At 45.4% G+C, this 23,269-nt stretch overlaps 1 protein-coding gene across 6 annotated transcripts in view; it reads right to left on the bottom strand.

Moving 5' to 3' along the window:
* Positions 1 to 22,675, bottom strand: part of pgghg (protein-glucosylgalactosylhydroxylysine glucosidase) — a 31,264-nt gene extending 8,589 nt beyond the window's left edge. The window contains exons 1-10 of one of the 6 annotated variants that reach the window (XM_014126081.2): positions 22,150 to 22,672; positions 21,864 to 21,932; positions 18,763 to 19,052; positions 12,921 to 13,131; positions 9,577 to 9,758; positions 8,857 to 9,110; positions 8,540 to 8,659; positions 3,421 to 3,552; positions 1,924 to 2,035; positions 1,495 to 1,567 (exon numbers count right to left, since the gene is read on the bottom strand). In XM_014126081.2, the coding sequence (XP_013981556.1) occupies positions 1,495 to 1,567; positions 1,924 to 2,035; positions 3,421 to 3,552; positions 8,540 to 8,659; positions 8,857 to 9,110; positions 9,577 to 9,758; positions 12,921 to 13,131; positions 18,763 to 19,052; positions 21,864 to 21,932; positions 22,150 to 22,190 (1,484 nt within the window). In that variant the 5' untranslated portion in view covers positions 22,191 to 22,672. Of the gene's footprint in view, positions 1 to 1,494; positions 1,568 to 1,923; positions 2,036 to 3,420; positions 3,553 to 8,539; positions 8,660 to 8,856; positions 9,111 to 9,576; positions 9,759 to 12,920; positions 13,132 to 18,762; positions 19,085 to 21,863; positions 21,933 to 22,149 lie in introns of all 6 variants that reach the window. The other 5 variants (XM_014126084.2, XM_014126087.2, XM_014126082.2 and 2 more) reach the window with 5 other exon arrangements.
* Between the last annotated feature and the right edge of the window lie 594 nt (positions 22,676 to 23,269).

A 23,269-nucleotide genomic window follows, 5' to 3' on the forward strand; every position in this document is an offset into this window, starting at 1 on the left:
GACATGGATATTCAGCTAGCGGGATACACGCTGCACTGGCAGGATAGAACAGCACACTCCGGTAAGACGAGGGGGGGCAGTCTGTGCATATTTGTAAACAACAGCTGGTGCATGAAATCTAAGGAAGTCTCTAGATTTAGCTCACCTGAAGAAGAGTACGACCCTGCCTTACACAGGAAGCGGCGCATGTCCTAATCCAGGCACTTGTCATCTCCCGTCTGGATTACTGCAACTCGCTGTTGGCTGGGCTCCCTGCCTGTGCCATTAAACCCCTACAACTCATCCAGAACGCCGCAGCCCGTCTGGTGTTCAACCTTCCCAAGTTCTCTCACGTCACCCCGCTCCTCCGCTCTCTCCACTGGCTTCCAGTCGAAGCTCGCATCCGCTACAAGACCATGGTGCTTGCCTACGGAGCTGTGAAGGGAACGGCACCTCCGTACCTTCAGGCTCTGATCAGGCCCTACACCCAAACAAGGGCACTGCGTTCATCCACCTCTGGCCTGCTCGCCTCCCTACCTCTGCGGAAGCACAGTTCCCGCTCAGCCCAGTCAAAACTGTTCGCTGCTCTGGCACCCCAATGGTGGAACAAGCTCCCTCACGACGCCAGGACAGCGGAGTCAATCACCACCTTCCGGAGACACCTGAAACCCCACCTCTTTAAGGAATACCTAGGATAGGATAAAGTAATCCTTCCTGAGGAGTGGCTTCTGCCTGGCCACTACCATAAAGGCCTGATTGGTGGAGTGCTACAGAGATGGTTGTCCTTCTGGAAGGTTCTCCCATCTCCACAGAGGAACTCTGGAGCTCTGTCAGAGTGACCATCGGGTTCTTGGTCACCTCCCTGACCAAGGCCCTTCTCCTCCGATTGCTCAGTTTGGCCGGGCGGCCAGCTCTAGGAAGAGTCTTGCTGGTACCAAACTTCTTCCGTTTCAGAATGATGGAGGCCACTGTGTTCTTGGGGACACGCAATCCTGCTGACAATTTTTGGTACCCTTCTCCAGATCTGTGCATTAACACAATCCTGTCTCGGAGCTCTACAGACAATTCCTTCGACCTCATGGCTTGGTTTTTGCTCTGACATGCACTGTCAACTGTGGGACCTTAGGTGTGCGCCTTTCCAAATTATGTCCAATCAATTGAATTTACCACAGGTGGTCTCCAATCAAGTTGTAGAAACATCTCAAGGATGATCAATGGAAACAGGATGCACCTGATCTCAATTTCGAGTCTCATAGCAACGGGTCTAAATACTTACATAAATAAGCCATTTCTGTTTTTTATTTGTACAAAATTTGCAAAAATGTCTAAAAACCTGTTTTCGCTTTGTCATTATGGAATATTGTGTTTAGATTTATGAGGAAATTGTTTTAATTTAATACATTTTAGAATAAGGCTATAACATTAACAAATTGGGGAAAAAGTCAAGAGGTCTGAATACTTTCCCGAATGCACTGTAACTTGCTTCGTATGACACCCCTCTGGTGTGTTACATACCTGAACTTGGCCACGGTGTTTGTGTACACCGAGTTGTTGACGTTGTAGTAATACTCATCTGGAGGCATGACACCTGGCAGAAAAACAGACAGAGATACTTTGGTAAATGTCTCGTTTAAATCGTGCTTACTCAGGCAACAGGGTCGCTACGACCACTAGCCAAACAGCTTACCTAGTCTACATGACAACGAAATCAGTTGCAATACATTTGCATGACATGTTAGTCATTTAACAGATGCTCTTATCCAGCGTGATTTAGTTAGTGGATTCATTTTAAGATGGCCCGGTGACATAACCACAGGTGAGATAACCAAATATCACAGTCATAGAAAGTACATTTATCCTCAAACTAGCTATCCTTAAAGTTAGCACTAGCAATAAGCTGGCATGACTATTTCTAAACAATATTTTTACTGAGTGTCCCTTTACCTAAGATGTGGTAGTTTTGTTCTTCAGCGCTCCAGGTTACCCTGGAAACCCAGTAATCAGCCACGCCCCAAATCACTTCGCTGCCACGCCCCTCTGTGAACATGGACATGTCCTAGAAGAGAGACAGGTTGCAGGTCTTTAAAGTGTAGGTCATACGGTGGAAGCAGCCACCACTACTACACTGCTAATACCTGGGCCCACCTTTCAGATCAGAAAATAACTAGGTCCGGGTGTGAGTGTGGATGACTGGCCTAGATGTGACCATACCTGTGTGAGGTAGTGTTGGGGTCAGGTGTTACCTGTGTGAGGTAGAGGTAGTGTTGGGGTCAGGTGTTACCTGTGTGAGGTAGTGTTGGGGTTAGGTGTTACCTGTGTGAGGTAGTGTTGGGGTTAGGTGTTAGCTGTGTGAGGTAGAGGTAGTGTTGGGGTCAGGTGTTACCTGTGTGAGGTAGTGTTGGGGTTAGGTGTTACCTGTGTGAGGTAGAGGTAGTGTTGGGGTCAGGTGTTACCTGTGTGAGGTAGTGTTGGGGTCAGGTGTTACCTGTGTGAGGTAGTGTTGGGGTTAGGTGTTACCTGTGTGAGGTAGCGTTGGGGTTATGTGTTACCTGTGTGAGGTAGAGGTAGTGTTGGGGTTAGGTGTTACCTGTGTGAGGTAGTGTTGGGGTCAGGTGTTACCTGTGTGAGGTAGTGTTGGGGTTAGGTGTTACCTGTGTGAGGTAGTGTTGGGGTTAGGTGTTACCTGTGTGAGGTAGTGTTGGGGTTAGGTGTTACCTGTGTGAGGTAGTGTTGGGGTTAGGTGTTACCTGTGTGAGGTAGAGGTAGTGTTGGGGTTAGGTGTTACCTGTGTGAGGTAGTGTTGGGGTCAGGTGTTACCTGTGTGAGGTAGTGTTGGGGTTAGGTATTACCTGTGTGAGGTAGAGGTAGTGTTGGGGTTAGGGGTTAACTGTGTGAGGTAGTGTTGGGGTCAGGTGTTACCTGTGTGAGGTAGTGTTGGGGTCAGGTGTTACCCGTGTGAGGTAGTGTTGGGGTCAGGTGTTACCTGTGTGAGGTAGTGTTTGGGTTAGGTGTTACCTGTGTGAGGTAGAGGTAGTGTTGGGGTCAGGTGTTACCTGTGTGAGGTAGTGTTGGGGTTAGGTGTTACCTGTGTGAGGTAGTGTTGGGGTTAGGTGTTACCTGTGTGAGGTAGTGTTGGGGTCAGGTGTTACCTGTGTGAGGTAGTGTTGGGGTTAGGTGTTACCTGTGTGAGGTAGTGTTGGGGTTAGGTGTTACCTGTGTGAGGTAGAGGTAGTGTTGGGGTTAGGTGTTACCTCTGTGAGGTAGAGGTAGTGTTGGGGTTAGGTGTTACCTCTGTGAGGTAGAGGTAGTGTTGGGGTTAGGTGTTACCTCTGTGAGGTAGCGGTAGTGTTGGGGTTAGGTGTTACCTCTGTGAGGTAGAGGTAGTGTTGGGGTTAGGTGTTACCTCTGTGAGGTAGAGGTAGTGTTGGGGTTAGGTGTTACCTCTGTGAGGTAGAGGTAGTGTTGGAAGGCCAGAGTAACGTCCCCGTTGATGTGGATCTCTTGTTGTCCGTATATATCTTCAGGACACACCTCTCTCCCCGACACAGCACTTTCCCACGGGAACTTTAGTCCCTGGTAGGACAACAATATCTCTTTCATCAGAACGGAACACACTGACCCACATTCACTACACTCCACTACACTACAATACAAACCACTACACTACAATACACTATAATACACTACAATACACTATAATACACTATAATACACTACAATACACTATAATACACTACAATACACTATAATACACTACAAACCACTACACTACAATACACTATAATACACTATAATACACTACAATACACTACAATACACTATAATACACTACAAACCACTATAATACACTACAAACCACTACACTACAATACACTATAATACACTATAATACACTACAATACACTACAATACACTATAATACACTATAATACACTATAATACACTACAATACACTACAAACCACTACACTACAATACACTATAATACACTACAAACCACTACACTACAATACACTATAATACACTATAATACACTACAATACACTATAATACACTACAATACACTACAATACACTACAATACACTATAATACACTACAATACACTACAATACACTACAAACCACTACACTACAATACACTATAATACACTATAATACACTATAATACACTACAAACCACTACACTACAATACACTATAATACACTACAATACACTATAATACACTATAATACACTACAATACACTATAATACACTACAAACCACTACACTACAATACACTATAATACACTATAATACACTACAATACACTATAATACACTATAATACACTACAATACACTATAATACACTACAATACACTATAATACACTACAATACACTATAATACACTACAAACCACTACACTACAATACACTATAATACACTATAATACACTACAATACACTACAATACACTATAATACACTACAAACCACTATAATACACTATAATACACTACAATACACTACAAACCACTACACTACAATACACTATAATACACTACAATACACTACACACCACTACACTACAATACAAACCACTACACTACAATACACTATAATACACTACAAACCACTATAATACACTACAATACACTATAATACACTACAAACCACTACACTACAATACACTTTAATACACTACAATACACTATAATACACTACAATACACTATAATACACTACAAACCACTACACTACACTATAATACACTACACACCACTACACTACACACCACTACACTACACTATAATACACTACACACCACTACACTACAATACACTATAATACACTACACACCACACACTATAATACACTACACTATAATACACTACACACCACTACACTACACACACTATAATACACTACACACCACTACAAACCACTACACTACACTTTAATACACTATAATACACTACACTATAATACACTACACTACAATACACTACAATACACTACACACCACTACACTACAATTCACTATAATACACTACACACCACTACACTACAATACACTATAATACACTACACACCACAACACTACAATACACTACAATACACTACACACCACTACACTACACTATAATACACTACACACCACTACACTACAATACACTACACACCACTACACTATAATACAATACACTACACACCACTACACTACACACACTATAATACACTACACACCACTACACTACACATCACTATAATACACTACACTATAATACACTACACACCACAACACTACACACACTATAATACACTACACTATAATACACTACACACCACTACACTACACACACTATAATACACTACACTATAATACACTACAAACCACTACACTACAATACACTACACACCACTACACTACAAACCACTACACTATAATACACTACACTACACTATAATACACTACACACCACTACACTACACTATAATACACTACACTACACACACTATAATACACTACACTACACACAGTATAATACACTACACTACACTATAATACACTACACACCACTACACTACACTACACACTATAATACACTACACTACACTATAATACACTACACACCACTACACTACAATACACTATAATACACTACACTATAATACACTACAAACCACTACACTACACACCACTACACTACAAACCACTACACTATAATACACTACAATACACTACACACCACTACACTACAAACCACTACACTATAATACACTACACTATACTATAATACACTACACACCACTACACTACACTACAATACACTACACTATAATACACTACACTATAATACACTACACACCACTACACTACAATACACTATAATGCACTACACTATAATACACTACAAACCACTACACTATAATACACTACACTACAATACACTACACACCACTACACTACAAACCACTACACTATAATACACTACACTACACTATAATACACTACACACCACTACACTACACTAACCACTACACTATAATACACTACACTACACTATAATACACTACACTATAATACACTACACACACTATAATACACTACAAACCACTACAAACCACTACCGTAATTTCTGGACTATAAGCCGCAACTTTTTTCCCAGCTTTGAACATCGCGGCTTAAACAATGTCACGGCTAATATATGGATTTTTCCCGCTTTCAATTATTTTTTCTCCAAAAAACACATTCTGTGACGTGCTCAGTTTTTTGGCGGCATGAAGCTTTCATTAGACCAATGAAATTGCCGAACGGGTTTTAAGGTCAAACAACTTTTTTGTTTACTGTTTAGATTAAATCGAGCGCTCTCAAACTTCCCATCATTCTGATTACGGTAGTCATTTTGTCACCCTCATCATGGCAAAGACACGGAGAAATGCATATGATGCAGCTTTCAAGTTGAAGGCGATTGATCTGGCTGTTGGAAAAGGAAATAGAGCTGCTGCACGGGAGCTTGGTCTTAATGAGTCGATGATAAGACGTTGGAAACAGCAGCGTGAGGAATTGACTCAGTGCAAAAAGACAACTAAAGCTTACTGCTAATTTTTTATTTTTGTTACAAGCCGTGTTTCGTTAAAGCCTGTGTAAAGTTCATTTGTTTCAATGTACCGGTAGGCACCTGCGGCTTATAGACATGTGCGGCTTATTTATGTTCAAAACATATATATTTTTTTTAATTCAGTGGGTGCAGCTTATATTCAGGTGCGCTTAATAGTCCGGAAATTACAGTACACTACACTACATAACACTACAAACCACTACATACACTATAATACACTACACTACAAACCACTACACTACACACACTATAATACACTACACTATAATACACTACACACACTATAATACACTACACTACAAACCACTACACTACACACACTATAATACACTACACTATAATACACTACACACCACTACACTACACACACTATAATACACTACACTATAATACACTACACTACACACACTATAATACACTACACTATAATACACTACACTACACACACTATAATACACTACACTATAATACACTACACACCACTACACTACACACACTATAATACACTACACTATAATACACTACACACCACTACACTACAATACACTATAATACACTACATACACTAAACACTACACTACATAACACTACACTACACACACTACACTACAAACCACTACACTACACTACACACACTATAATACACTATAATACACTACATACACTATAATATAATACACTACACTACAAACCACTACACTATAATACACTACAAACCACTACACTACACTATAATACACTACACACCACTACACTATAATACACTACAAACCACTACACTACACTATAATACACTACATACACTATAATACACTACACTACATAACACTACACTACACACACTACACTACAAACCACTACACTACACTACAAACCACTACACTATAATACAATACAAACCACTACACTACACTATAATACACTACACTATAATACACTACACTACAAACCACTACACTACACTATAATACACTACACTACACTACTTACACTATAATACACTACATACACTATAATATAATACACTACATATACCTATAAGTACAGTGAGGACATGTATTTTTAGTGTGTGATGTGTGATCCTGTGGGACCACAAACACTGTCTTCAGAAAGTATTCACAACCTCTGCACTTTTTCCACATGTTGTTGTGTTACAGCCTGAATTTAAAATGGATTACATTTAGATTTTGTGTCACCGGTCTACACACAATACCCCATAATCTTTACAAATTAATAAAAAATGAAATGCCTTGAGTTAATAATAAGTATTCAACCCCTTTGTTATTTCAAGCCTAAATAAATTCAGGAGTAAACATGTGCTTAACAAGTCACATAATAAGTGTCATGGACTCACTCTGTGTTCAATAATAGTGTTTAAGATGATTGTTGAATGACTACCTCATCTCTGTATCCCACACATACAATTATCTGTAAGGTTCTTGAGTCGAGCAGTGAATTTCAAACACAGATTCATCCACAAAGACCAGGGAGGTTTCCCAATGCCTCGCAGAGAAGGGCCCCTATTGGTAGATGGGTAATACAACAACAAAAAATAGCAGATATTGAATATCCCTTTGAGCATGTTGAAGTTATTAATTACACTTTGGATGGTGTATCAACACTGTGTGTAGATAGGTGAAAAGAAGAAAGGGGGAAAAAAAATCAATGTAATCCATTTTGAATTCAGGATGTAACAACAAGATGTAGAGAAGATCAAAGTAGTCTGAATACTTCCTGAAGCAACTTAACATTTAGACGTTCACATGACATTCAACAACACACATTATAACCAAGATACAGACTTCTACTTGAAGCTGAAATCCTAGAGTCACTATACTGTACCTAAAAATCAACACAATATGACGCCCAACTATTAAAACTTGCAACCAGAAGATCATCGTGAGGCCTCCGACTGTGAATAAGGAGTGTCCGAACACATGGCTTCAGAGAGAATCCTGTACCTTGTAGCCTTGCTTCTCAGCATTGTCCTTAGCGCCATCCACTGTCCTCACCCGGTAGTCAAGCACGGCCCGGGCTAACTGAGGGTAGAATAGACCAATACTGGGGTACATCCAAGTGTCCTATACAGGGACACAGAAGGGAAAGGACATTTCAGGCACACTAAAAGCCACATAGTTAAGGGTTACCTGAACACAATGAACCCTCTCCTTGAGTACAGCCAGTTCCCACTTATGTGCTGTAATCCAGTACACCTGATTGGTCAACTAAACCACATCCCCTTCATTAGTTACATCATGAAATAAACAGTTGTCCTCACCTGGTCCCAGAACACATGTCCCCAGTAGTCTTGCCCTGAGCCCCCGTTAGACAGCCCCCCAGGACTGACCCCGCCGAAATGACCGGGGGCCTCGTGCAACGAAGGGAAGACACTGAGCAGGTAGAACATGCAGCCAATCAGAGCCCTGCTCAGGTTGTCTGGACCAGTCAACTCCAGGGTGCTGCCCGCCCACAGCTCCTCCCACGCCCGGAGGTGCGAGGGACGAAGGTTCCCATTGGCCATCAGCTCCAGAGCTGTTAACATGTTTACGCTCGTTGCCGTGACAAGTTTCATTTTCATTTTTTTTATTGGTAAAAAAAAAAAACCATAAACAACAATATGTCCAATATACTGTATCCCCAGAGACTTAGAAGTATTAATTAAAACACTTGTGTCCAAAGTGGTCCTGGATGATAAAAACATCTAATGATGTACTCACTGTGCTAACACCTATATCACTACTACAATGGCCGACTTAAACTGACGTTAAAAACTTGAGACGCGGCTCGTCTTGTCATCTTATTACGAAGAAATGCCACACCTCTGTCATAAACGGGCTTCAGTCCGACATGTCCCACTAGATGAACCGCAGCGGAGACTTCAGCTTCACCAAGTTAGTGCTGTTTTCATCATTTACGTAACTGTTGACTTTAAAGCTTTCACTGTTTTACATTTTTTTTTTGACGCAGGAGGATAGTTGAGCACACTCCCTTTCTTTACCTGTGTCGTAGTGAGCCTGTACGCTGTCCTGACTGCCCGCTACTGCCACCACGAACCCCCAGCGGGACTGAGCCTGGTCGGGCAGCAGGGTAAGGGAGGGGGTGATGGGAGTCCAGATGATGTGGACGCTGGGACAGATGCCACCAGGGACTTCAGCCATGGTGGTGTGGCCCTGGATGTAACTAGGGAAGGAAAAGGATGATTGTGAGCTGAGCTGAATGCTGGGGGCCCTTTTGTATTAAAAAAGGTCCAATGCAGTAGTTTGTATCTCAATATTAAATCATTTCTGGGTAACAATTAAGTGCCTTACTGTGATTCTTTTCATTTTAAAATTATTAAAAAGAAACAAAAATAGCTTCTTTTGCATAGAGCAATTTCTCAAGCAAGAATTTTGCTGGGACTGTCTGGGAGTGGTCTGAGTGGGGAGGGGACAACTGAAAACTAGCTGTTATTGGCTGAGAGGTTTGGAACTCTCTTTCTTATTGGTCTATTAACTAATGTACTCGCCTGGTGATGTCACAGCTTTTCAAACAGCTCGTACACTAAAAGGGCATTTTCGTAATTTTCACACTTTCACAGTAGAATTCCAACCTCAGTGTGGAAATATACACTGAACTAAAATATAAACGCAACATGTAAAGTGTTGGTCTCATGTTTCATGAGCTGAAATAAAAGATCCCAGAAATGTTCCATACTGTACAAAAAGCTTATTTCTCTCAAATGTTATGCAGAAATGTGTTTACATCCCTGTTAGTGAGTATTTCTCCTTCGCCAAGATATGCCACACCTGTCAGGGTTATCAAGAAGCTAATTAAACAGCATGATCATTACACAGGTGCACCTTGTGCTGGAGACAATAAAAGGCCACTCTAAAATGTGCAGTTTTGTCACACAACACAATGTTCATTTCTCTACAATAAGCCGCCTCCAATAGATAAGTGTGTCATTGTAGCAAAGTATTTATATAAAAATAAATTAAAAATCAGATCTCTTAAAACTTTCCTTTATTTTTGTTCTGTACAATAGGCCATAATTAATTTTGGCCCAATAGACCTGGCATATTCCAACTTACAAAGAGCTTGTTCGTGTTATTTTGCCTAATAAAACCTTAAGGCCTACCTATAGAAGAAACAATCTTTAACTCTGCTATCTCTGCCCAGCCTGCCAAGAGAGGCCTAAAGTGTGTTTAGCATCCCCAGTGGCCCTACAGGTGCTGACAGGATACTCTCTGCTGCTGGCCGGCTCTCCAGGAACCATCGTATGAGCCTGAAGCCAAAGACTGGCCAAACCGCTGTTTCTAAATATGAATTCAAAAAGGCACTGAGCCTAATAAGGCATTTTTTCATTTTTATTTAATTATAAAGTAAGTCACAGCCTATATGCGTAATTTATAGACTATAATGATTTAATACAATGAAAGGTTGTTTAAATGCTGAATGCTTTATTTCCCTACCACGTAGGGGTGGTATACAGAAGATAGCTCTATTTGGTAAAAGACCAAGTCCATATTATGTCAAGAACAGCTCAAATAAGCAAAGATAAACGACAGTCCATCATTACTTTAAGACATGAAGGTCAATACTGAAAATGTCAAGAACTTTGAACGTTTCCTTCAAGTGCAGTTGCAGAAACCATCAAGCGCTATGATGAAACTGGCTCTCATGAGGACAGTCACAGGAAAGGAAGACCCAGAGTTACCTCTGCTGCAGAGGATAAGTTCATTAGAGTTACCAGCCTCATAAATTGCAGGCCCAAATAAATGCTTCACAGAATTCAAGTAACAGACATATCTCAACATCAACTGTTCAGAGGAGACTACTTGAATCAGGCCTTCATGGTCGAATTTCTGCAAAGAAACCACTACTAAAGGACAACAATAAGAAGAAGAGACTTGCTTGGGCCAAGAAACACGAGCAATGGACAATGGACTGGTGGAAATGTGTCCTTTGTTCTGGATTTTTGGTTCCAACTGCCATGTCGCGATGATCTCTGCATGTGTGGTTCCCACCGTGAAGCATGGAGGAGGAGGTGTGATGGTGCTTTGCTGGTGACACTGTCTGTGATTTATTTAGAATTCAAGGCACACTTAACCAGCATAGCTACCACAGCATTCTGCAGCGATACGCCATCCCATCTGGTTTGGGCTTACTGGGACTATCATTTGTTTTTCAACAGGACAATGACCCAACACACCTCCAGGCTGTGTAAGGGCTATTTGACCAAGAAGGAGAGTGAAGGAGTGCTGCATCAGATGACCTGGCCTCCACAATCCCCCCGACCTCAACCCAATCGGACCTCCACATCCGGCTTCTTCACCTGCGGGATCCTCTGAGACCAGAAGAGGAGTGGAACAACATTCCACAGGACACAATCAACAGCCTGATCCACTCTATGTGAAGGAGATGTTTCGAGCTGCATGAGGCAAATGGTGGTTACACCAGATACTGACTGGTTTTCTGATTCACGCCCCTACTTTTTTTTTTTTTTTAAGTTATCTGTGACCAACAGATGCATATCTGTATTCCCTGTCATGTGAAATCCATAGATTAGGGCCTAATGAATTTATTTGACTGATTTCCTTATACGAACTCGTAAAATCTTTGAAATTGTTCCAATTTTTTGTTTTGTTTTGTTCAGTGTATATAAAACACAGGAAAATCAAGTCTAAGAGTAGGAATGCTGACCTAGGATCAGTTTGGCTTGTTAGATTATAATGAGTAGATAGGGGCTCTATGAATAAAGGCCCTGGTGTTTCAGGCCCTGGTGTTTCAGGCCCTGGTGTTACAGGCCCTGGTGTTTCAGGCCCTGGTGTTTCAGGCCCTGGTGTTACAGGCCCTGGTGTTACAGGCCCTGGTGTTTCAGGCCCTGGTGTTACAGGCCCTGGTGTTACAGGCCCTGGTGTTACAGGCCCTGGTGTTACAGGCCCTGGTGTTACAGGCCCTGGTGTTACAGGCCCTGGTGTTTCAGGCCCTGGTGTTACAGGCCCTGGTGTTACAGGCCCTGGTGTTTCAGGCCCTGGTGTTACAGGCCCTGGTGTTACAGGCCCTGGTGTTACAGGCCCTGGTGTTTCAGGCCCTGGTGTTACAGGCCCTGGTGTTTCAGGCCCTGGTGTTACAGGCCCTGGTGTTTCAGGCCCTGGTGTTACAGGCCCTGGTGTTTCAGTCGTTTGATCATTAGAAACAGAAAAACTGACACACACACTATCATATTACCAAGTGTAAAACGCAATGGGAAAGCAACTACAGCACACTGCTGCTACAAAAAAATAAAGGCCAGTGAATCTTTCTGTTTCTGTCCATCTTGCTTCCTTCCCATTTCTCATTCAGCCGGCCATTTATTCTCACCTGGCTCCTTTGTAGTCCGGTTCAGAATGGAACACTATGTCATCGCTTTGAGGCGTGAACCCACTGTCCATCTTGATTGTGATTGGCTCCTGGGAGGTGCCCTGACGAACCAGCAGGACCTCCATGACCATGAGGTTGGGATGGTGTCGATGGGTGTAGAGAGACTGGGAGGCAATGACACGAACTGTCCTCAGAGAGTGGGTGAATATACCTAGAGAGAGAGAGGACAAGAACAGACAGACAGACAGACAGACAGACAGACAGACAGACAGACAGACAGACAGACAGACAGACAGACAGACAGACAGACAGACAGACAGACAGACAGACAGACAGACAGACAGACAGAGTGATACAACTGTAAAGCTTGGAAACAATTTAATTCAAACTAGGCTACCTGGGGCGGCAGGTAGCCTAGTGGTTAGAGGAGGCGGGTAGTCTAGTGGTTAGAGGAGGCGGGTAGCCTAGTGGTTAGAGGAAGCAGGTAGCCTAGTGGTTAGAGGAGGCAGGTAGCCTAGTGGTTAGAGGAGGCAGGTAGCCTAGTGGTTAGAGGAGGCGGGTAGCCTAGTGGTTAGAGGAGGCAGGTAGCCTAGTGGTTAGAGGAGGCGGGTAGCCTAGTGGTTAGAGGAGGCAGGTAGCCTAGTGGTTAGAGGAGGCAGGTAGCCTAGTGGTTAGAGGAGGCGGGTAGCCTAGTGGTTAGAGGAGGCAGGTAGCCTAGTGGTTAGAGGAGGCAGGTAGCCCTGAACAAGGCAGTTAACCCACTGTTCCCTGGTAGCCTAGTGGTTAGAGGAGGCAGGTAGCCCTGAACAAGGCAGTTAACCCACTGTTCCCTGGTAGCCTAGTGGTTAGAGGAGGCAGGTAGCCCTGAACAAGGCAGTTAACCCACTGTTCCCTGGTAGCCTAGTGGTTAGAGGAGGCAGGTAGCCCTGAACAAGGCAGTTAACCCACTGTTCCCTGGTAGCCTAGTGGTTAGAGGAGGCAGGTAGCCCTGAACAAGGCAGTTAACCCACTGTTCCCTGGTAGCCTAGTGGTTAGAGGAGGCAGGTAGCCTAGTGGTTAGAGGAGGCAGGTAGCCTAGTGGTTAGAGGAGGCAGGTAGCCCTGAACAAGGCAGTTAACCCACTGTTCCCTGGTAGCCTAGTGGTTAGAGGAGGCAGGTAGCCTAGTGGTTAGAGGAGGCAGGTAGCCCTGAACAAGGCAGTTAACCCACTGTTCCCTGGTAGCCTAGTGGTTAGAGAGGCAGGTAGCCCTGAACAAGGCAGTTAACCCACTGTTCCCTGGTAGCCTAGTGGTTAGAGGAGGCAGGTAGCCCTGAACAAGGCAGTTAACCCACTGTTCCCTGGTAGCCTAGTGGTTAGAGGAGGCAGGTAGCCCTGAACAAGGCAGTTAACCCACTGTTCCCTGGTAGCCTAGTGGTTAGAGGAGGCAGGTAGCCCTGAACAAGGCAGTTAACCCACTGTTCCCTGGTAGCCTAGTGGTTAGAGGAGGCAGGTAGCCCTGAACAAGGCAGTTAACCCACTGTTCCCTGGTAGCCTAGTGGTTAGAGGAGGCAGGTAGCCTAGTGGTTAGAGGAGGCAGGTAGCCTAGTGGTTAGAGGAGGCGGGTAGCCTAGTGGTTAGAGGAGGAAGGTAGCCTAGTGGTTAGAGGAGGCAGGTAGCCTAGTGGTTAGAGGAGGCAGGTAGCCTAGTGGTTAGAGGAGGCAGGTAGCCTAGTGGTTAGAGGAGGCGGGTAGCCTAGTGGTTAGAGGAGGCAGGTAGCCTAGTGGTTAGAGGAGGCAGGTAGCCCTGAACAAGGCAGTTAACCCACTGTTCCCTGGTAGCCTAGTGGTTAGAGGAGGCAGGTAGCCCTGAACAAGGCAGTTAACCCACTGTTCCCTGGTAGCCTAGTGGTTAGAGGAGGCAGGTAGCCCTGAACAAGGCAGTTAACCCACTGTTCCCTGGTAGCCTAGTGGTTAGAGGAGGCAGGTAGCCCTGAACAAGGCAGTTAACCCACTGTTCCCTGGTAGCCTAGTGGTTAGAGGAGGCAGGTAGCCCTGAACAAGGCAGTTAACCCACTGTTCCCTGGTAGCCTAGTGGTTAGAGGAGGCAGGTAGCCTAGTGGTTAGAGGAGGCAGGTAGCCCTGAACAAGGCAGTTAACCCACTGTTCCCTGGTAGCCTAGTGGTTAGAGGAGGCAGGTAGCCCTGAACAAGGCAGTTAACCCACTGTTCCCTGGTAGCCTAGTGGTTAGAGGAGGCAGGTAGCCCTGAACAAGGCAGTTAACCCACTGTTCCCTGGTAGCCTAGTAGTTAGAGGAGGCAGGTAGCCTAGTGGTTAGAGGAGGCAGGAAGCCTAGTGGTTAGAGGAGGCAGGTAGCCTAGTGGTTAGAGGAGGCAGGTAGCCTAGTGGTTAGAGGAGACAGGTAGCCCTGAACAAGGCAGTTAACCCACTGTTCCCTGGTAGCCTAGTGGTTAGAGGAGGCAGGTAGCCCTGAACAAGGCAGTTAACCCACTGTTCCCTGGTAGCCTAGTGGTTAGAGGAGGCAGGTAGCCCTGAACAAGGCAGTTAACCCACTGTTCCCTGGTAGCCTAGTGGTTAGAGGAGGCAGGTAGCCCTGAACAAGGCAGTTAACCCACTGTTCCCTGGTAGCCTAGTAGTTAGAGGAGGCAGGTAGCCTAGTGGTTAGAGGAGGCAGGAAGCCTAGTGGTTAGAGGAGGCAGGTAGCCTAGTGGTTAGAGGAGGCAGGTAGCCTAGTGGTTAGAGGAGACAGGTAGCCCTGAACAAGGCAGTTAACCCACTGTTCCCTGGTAGCCTAGTGGTTAGAGGAGGCAGGTAGCCCTGAACAAGGCAGTTAACCCACTGTTCCCTGGTAGCCTAGTGGTTAGAGGAGGCAGGTAGCCTAGTGGTTAGAGGAGGCAGGTAGCCCTGAACAAGGCAGTTAACCCACTGTTCCCTGGTAGCCTAGTGGTTAGAGGAGGCAGGTAGCCTAGTGGTTAGAGGAGGCAGGTAGCCCTGAACAAGGCAGTTAACCCACTGTTCCCTGGTAGCCTAGTGGTTAGAGGAGGCAGGTAGCCTAGTGGTTAGAGGAGGCAGGTAGCCTAGTGGTTAGAGGAGGCAGGTAGCCCTGAACAAGGCAGTTAACCCACTGTTCCCTGGTAGCCTAGTGGTTAGAGGAGGCAGGTAGCCTAGTGGTTAGAGGAGGCAGGTAGCCTAGTGGTTAGAGGAGGCAGGTAGCCCTGAACAAGGCAGTTAACCCACTGTTCCCTGGTAGCCTAGTGGTTAGAGGAGGAAGGTAGCCTAGTGGTTAGAGGAGGCAGGTAGCCTAGTGGTTAGAGGAGGCAGGTAGCCTAGTGGTTAGAGGAGGCAGGTAGCCCTGAACAAGGCAGTTAACCCACTGTTCCCTGGTAGCCTAGTGGTTAGAGAGGCAGGTAGCCTAGTGGTTAGAGGAGGCAGGTAGCCTAGTGGTTAGAGAGGCAGGTAGCCTAGTGGTTAGAGGAGGCAGGTAGCCTAGTGGTTAGAGGAGGCAGGTAGCCTAGTGGTTAGAGGAGGCAGGTAGCCTAGTGGTTAGAGGAGGCAGGTAGCCTAGTGGTTAGAGAGGAGGAAGGTAGCCTAGTGGTTAGAGGAGGCAGGTAGCCTAGTGGTTAGAGAGGAGGAAGGTAGCCTAGTGGTTAGAGGAGGCAGGTAGCCTAGTGGTTAGAGAGGAGGAAGGTAGCCTAGTGGTTAGAGGAGGCAGGTAGCCTAGTGGTTAGAGGAGGCAGGTAGCCAGGTGGTTAGAGGAGGCAGGTAGCCTAGTGGTTAGAGGAGGCGGGTAGCCTAGTGGTTAGAGGAGGCAGGTAGCCTAGTGGTTAGAGGAGGCAGGTAGCCCTGAACAAGGCAGTTAACCCACTGTTCCCTGGTAGCCTAGTGGTTAGAGGAGACAGGTAGCCCTGAACAAGGCAGTTAACCCACTGTTCCCTGGTAGCCTAGTGGTTAGAGGAGGCAGGTAGCCCTGAACAAGGCAGTTAACCCACTGTTCCCTGGTAGCCTAGTGGTTAGAGGAGGCAGGTAGCCTAGTGGTTAGAGGAGGCAGGTAGCCCTGAACAAGGCAGTTAACCCACTGTTCCCTGGTAGCCTAGTGGTTAGAGGAGGCAGGTAGCCTAGTGGTTAGAGGAGGCAGGTAGCCCTGAACAAGGCAGTTAACCCACTGTTCCCTGGTAGCCTAGTGGTTAGAGGAGGCAGGTAGCCTAGTGGTTAGAGGAGGCAGGTAGCCTAGTGGTTAGAGGAGGCAGGTAGCCCTGAACAAGGCAGTTAACCCACTGTTCCCTGGTAGCCTAGTGGTTAGAGGAGGCAGGTAGCCTAGTGGTTAGAGGAGGCAGGTAGCCTAGTGGTTAGAGGAGGCAGGTAGCCCTGAACAAGGCAGTTAACCCACTGTTCCCTGGTAGCCTAGTGGTTAGAGGAGGAAGGTAGCCTAGTGGTTAGAGGAGGCAGGTAGCCTAGTGGTTAGAGGAGGCAGGTAGCCTAGTGGTTAGAGGAGGCAGGTAGCCCTGAACAAGGCAGTTAACCCACTGTTCCCTGGTAGCCTAGTGGTTAGAGAGGCAGGTAGCCTAGTGGTTAGAGGAGGCAGGTAGCCTAGTGGTTAGAGAGGCAGGTAGCCTAGTGGTTAGAGGAGGCAGGTAGCCTAGTGGTTAGAGGAGGCAGGTAGCCTAGTGGTTAGAGGAGGCAGGTAGCCTAGTGGTTAGAGGAGGCAGGTAGCCTAGTGGTTAGAGAGGAGGAAGGTAGCCTAGTGGTTAGAGGAGGCAGGTAGCCTAGTGGTTAGAGAGGAGGAAGGTAGCCTAGTGGTTAGAGGAGGCAGGTAGCCTAGTGGTTAGAGAGGAGGAAGGTAGCCTAGTGGTTAGAGGAGGCAGGTAGCCTAGTGGTTAGAGGAGGCAGGTAGCCAGGTGGTTAGAGGAGGCAGGTAGCCTAGTGGTTAGAGGAGGCGGGTAGCCTAGTGGTTAGAGGAGGCAGGTAGCCTAGTGGTTAGAGGAGGCAGGGTAGCCTAGTGGTTAGAGAGGAGGAAGGTAGCCTAGTGGTTAGAGGAGGCGGGTAGCCTGGTGGTTAGAGAGGAGGAAGGTAGCCTAGTGGTTAGAGGAGGCAGGTAGCCTGGTGGTTAGAGAGGAGGAAGGTAGCCTAGTGGTTAGAGCGTTGGACTAGTAACCGAAAGGTTGTAAGATTGAATCCCCGAGCTGACAATGTAAAAATCTGTCTTTCTGCCCCTGAACAAGGCAGTTAACCCACTGTTCGCTGGTAGGCCGTGTGTGTGTGTGTGTGTGTGTGTGTGTGTGTGTGTGTGTGTGTGTGTGTGTGTGTGTGTGTGTGTGTGTGTGTGTGTGTGTGTGTGTGTGTGTGTGTGTGTGTGTATCTATATCTAGGCTGTACCTACATACCTGTGTGTGTGTGTATCTAGGCTGTACCAATGTGTGTGTGTGTGTGTGTGTGTGTGTGTGTGTGTGTGTGTGTGTGTGTGTGTGTGTGTGTGTGTGTGTGTGTGTGTGTGTGTGTATCTAGACTGTACCTACGTACCTGTGTGTGTGTATCTAGCCTGTACCTACGTACCTTGGTTGTGTGTGTGTGTGTGTGTGTGTGTGTGTGTGTGTGTGTGTGTGTGTGTGTGTGTGTGTGTGTGTGTGTGTGTGTGTGTGTGTGTGTGTGTGTGTATCTAGCCTGTACCTACGTACCTGTGTGTGTGTATCTAGCCTGTACCTACGTGTGTGTATCTAGCCTGTACCTACGTGTGTGTGTGTGTGTGTGTGTGTGTGTGTGTGTGTGTGTGTGTGTGTGTGTGTGTGTGTGTGTGTGTGTGTGTGTGTGTGTGTGTGTGTGTGTGTGTATCTAGCCTGTACCTACGTACCTGTGTGTGTATCTAGACTGTAGGAGTGTTGCAGACGCCCTGCCTTCTCCACCTCATCTAGATCCATCCTCACAGCCAGAGGACAGGGGAGATTGGCACGGTGACAGTCCCCGCCCTCGCCGTTATAGACTCCGCCCATGTGCATGATGTCACCGTACACCCTCCAACCCAGCAGCCCATTGGCCAGCGGAGGAAGGAAGCGAGGGTCAAGGGGCAGGAGGTCAGTGGTGAAGATGTAGGGGTCAGCTGGGGTCTCATTGGTCATCGTGGGGAGAGCGTGTCCTCTTCCACTTAGGATGATAAAAGGTTAAATCAATGGTACCTACAACAGAACAGTACAACACACACACAGAATGCCTATGTCACACACAGAATGCCTATGTCACACACACAGAATGCCTATGTCACACACACACAGAATGCCTATGTCACACACACAGAATGCCTATGTCACACACACAGAATGCCTATGTCACACACACACAGAATGCCTATGACACACACAGAATGCCTATGTCACACACACAGAATGCCTGTCACACACACAGAATGCCTATGTCACACACAGAATGCCTATGTCACACACACACAGAATGCCTATGTCACACACACAGAATGCCTATGTCACACACAGAATGCCTATGTCACACACACAGAATGCCTATGTCACACACACAGAATGCCTATGTCACACACAGAATGCCTATGTCACACACACACAGAATGCCTATGTCACACACACAGAATGCCTATGTCACACACATAATGCCTATGTCACACACACAGAATGCCTATGTCACACACACACAGAATGCCTATGTCACACACAGAATGCCTATGTCACACACACAGAATGCCTGTCACACACACAGAATGCCTATGTCACACACAGAATGCCTATGTCACACACACAGAATGCCTATGTCACACACACACAGAATGCCTATGTCACACACAGAATGCCTATGTCACACACACAGAATGCCTGTCACACACACAGAATGCCTATGTCACACACAGAATGCCTATGTCACACACACACAGAATGCCTATGTCACACACACAGAATGCCTATGTCACACACAGAATGCCTATGTCACACACACAGAATGCCTATGTCACACACACAGAATGCCTATGTCACACACAGAATGCCTATGTCACACACACACAGAATGCCTATGTCACACACACACAGAATGCCTATGTCACACACACACAGAATGCCTATGTCACACACACAGAATGCCTATGTCACACACACGAATGCCTATGTCACACACACAGAATGCCTGTCACACACACAGAATGCCTATGTCACACACAGAATGCCTATGTCACACACACAGAATGCCTATGTCACACACACAGAATGCCTATGTCACACACACAGAATGCCTATGTCACACACATAATGCCTATGTCACACACACAGAATGCCTATGTCACACACACAGAATGCCTATGTCACACACAGAATGCCTATGTCACACACACAGAATGCCTATGTCACACACACAGAATGCCTATGTCACACACAGAATGCCTATGTCACACACACAGAATGCCTGTCACACACACAGAATGCCTATGTCACACACACAGAATGCCTATGTCACACACAGAATGCCTATGTCACACACACAGAATGCCTGTCACACACACAGAATGCCTGTCACACACACAGAATGCCTGTCACACACAGAATGCCTGTCACACACAGAATGCCTATGTCACACACACAGAATGCCTATGTCACACACACAGAATGCCTATGTCACACACAGAATGCCTATGTCACACACAGAATGCCTATGTCACACACACAGAATGCCTATGTCACACACACAGAATGCCTATGTCACACACACAGAATGCCTATGTCACACACACAGAATGCCTATGTCACACACACACACAGAATGCCTATGTCACACACACACACAGAATGCCTATGTCACACACACACACAGAATGCCTATGTCACACACACACACAGAATGCCTATGTCACACAAACACACACACAGAATGCCTATGACAGGTATTATAGAGCCCAACGCTCTACTGTCCTACCCAGACTGACAGGTATTATACAGCCCACCGCTCTACTGTCCTACCCAGACTGACAGGTATTATACAGCCCAACGCTCTACTGTCCTACCCAGACTGACAGGTATTATACAGCCCAACGCTCTACTGTCCTACCCAGACTGACAGGTATTATACAGCCCAACGCTCTACTGTCCTACCCAGACTGACAGGTATTATACAGCCCAACGCTCTACTGTCCTACCCAGACTGACAGGTATTATACAGCCCAACGCTCTACTGTCCTACCCAGACTGACAGGTATTATACAGCCCACCGCTCTACTGTCCTACCCAGACTGACAGGTATTATAGAGCCCAACGCTCTACTGTCCTACCCAGACTGACAGGTATTATACAGCCCACCGCTCTACTGTCCTACCCAGACTGACAGGTATTATACAGCCCAACGCTCTACTGTCCTACCCAGACTGACAGGTATTATACAGCCCAACGCTCTACTGTCCTACCCAGACTGACAGGTATTATACAGCCCAACGCTCTACTGTCCTACCCAGACTGACAGGTATTATACAGCCCACCGCTCTACAGTCCTACCCAGACTGACAGGTATTATACAGCCCAACGCTCTACTGTCCTACCCAGACTGACAGGTATTATACAGCCCAACGCTCTACTGTCCTACCCAGACTGACAGGTATTATACAGCCCAACGCTCTACTGTCCTACCCAGACTGACAGGTATTATACAGCCCAACGCTCTACTGTCCTACCCAGACTGACAGGTATTATACAGCCCAACGCTCTACTGTCCTACCCAGACTGACAGGTATTATAACAGCAGTAGGCCTACCTTCTATTTTGCATTTTAACCTGTTGTTTAATTACTTATTTATTTGTATGTGAGCTTCTGTATGCTACAATTTCAGCTTTCAGCTGTAAAATGTGTTTCCTACTATTTAGATAAACGTTAAAATATATATTTTGATATATTTGTTTGATATATTTGATATATCATATATCCATTTATATTTCATATATATATACTTACCACACAAGGGACAATTTGGGTATGAGAAAATGAGAATAGTAGAGCCTATAGTTTATCAAAGAGAATAAACTACAGCAAAACAAAGAGAAACATGCATTAGTCAAGTGTCATTCTGAAATCACTGCTCTATATGAAGAGAAATGTCCTGAAAGCCCCTTACAGAAACCAGTTCTAACGAGCGAAACCAATGTGACATCTGGTTTTTGTCACAAGCACTCATCATGACATGTGATGTGTCACAAGAGATTACAAATAAACATGACAATAAAAAAGTGGATCGCCTCACCAAAACACAAAGAGCAGCATGACATATTGAATTAATCTCATGATCTCGAGAAAGTAAACCGTAAGGAACGATGAGAAAGATGATAACGGCAAAAAAGTTCATGGCGACCGTTCAATGCCGAGGAGTAACGAGTCTTAAAACGCAACTCTGTCGGCGTCAGTCTCTGTTGCCGTCAGTCTCTGTTGCTGTTTACAGACCGCTGTAATTCTCAACAGTTCCTTGATAATCCGACCGGGGGAACCGTCCCACACTCACGTGAGGAGAAAGGGGGGGGGCATCCGCCGTTACCGGGGATGAAAGGAATGCAGAAAATAAGTGAAGAATAGAAACAAAGGTAAAATAAAAAACAGGTAAAGTATCTCACATGAGTAGAATAAAGATCTGGAACTAAACGAAGTAGTGATCTTCCCGAGCCCCAAACTTGTATTTAGTTGAAAAGAAGGTCCTAAAGGTAGTGTGAGGTCTTGTTCCAGACTTTGTATAGAAGAAAACAAAATGTAGGTTCCTCTCCGGTGTGGATGTAGGGGGAGGAGGCATAGCGAGGGGTTCCACTACTTACCACAGACACAAAGTCAAATGGCCAATATCCTACAAATTCATGAAAACGTTTTTTTTTTTATTTATTTTTTGGTCTTAATTTAAGGTTAAAGTTAGGCATAAGGTTAGCAGTATGGTGTTAAGGTTAAGGTTTTAAATCACATTTTGAAATTGAAGAAATGGGTCGGGCGTATGACTTTGTGGCTGTGGTAACTAGTGACGACCATAGTCACGGCTGGTCAACGGACCAACCTGGACAGGATTCCTAGAATGCGGATTGGATTTAGATTATTTGGTTGGGTTTCTAAGGGATGGAATTGGGAACCATGATTGTTTGTGAAGATTTAGATGGTAAACCACCTCTCAGTCGCAGCGAGTTTGGTCTCATCTAGGACAACTTCATAAAGACATCATGCATGCTAGGTTTCTACAGAAAAACGTAAATACATAAGTTATTGTACTGTGCACATGTTAGACATTGATATATCGATGTCAGATCGTCATTTTAAATGCATTTTTGATAAGATCCTAATACAGTATTAGTCTATGTCAGGGACAACTAACACCCCCCCCCAAGAACAAT

Source organism: Salmo salar, chromosome ssa10 (assembly GCF_905237065.1).
Source record: "Salmo salar chromosome ssa10, Ssal_v3.1, whole genome shotgun sequence".
Classification (NCBI taxonomy): domain Eukaryota; kingdom Metazoa; phylum Chordata; class Actinopteri; order Salmoniformes; family Salmonidae; genus Salmo; species Salmo salar.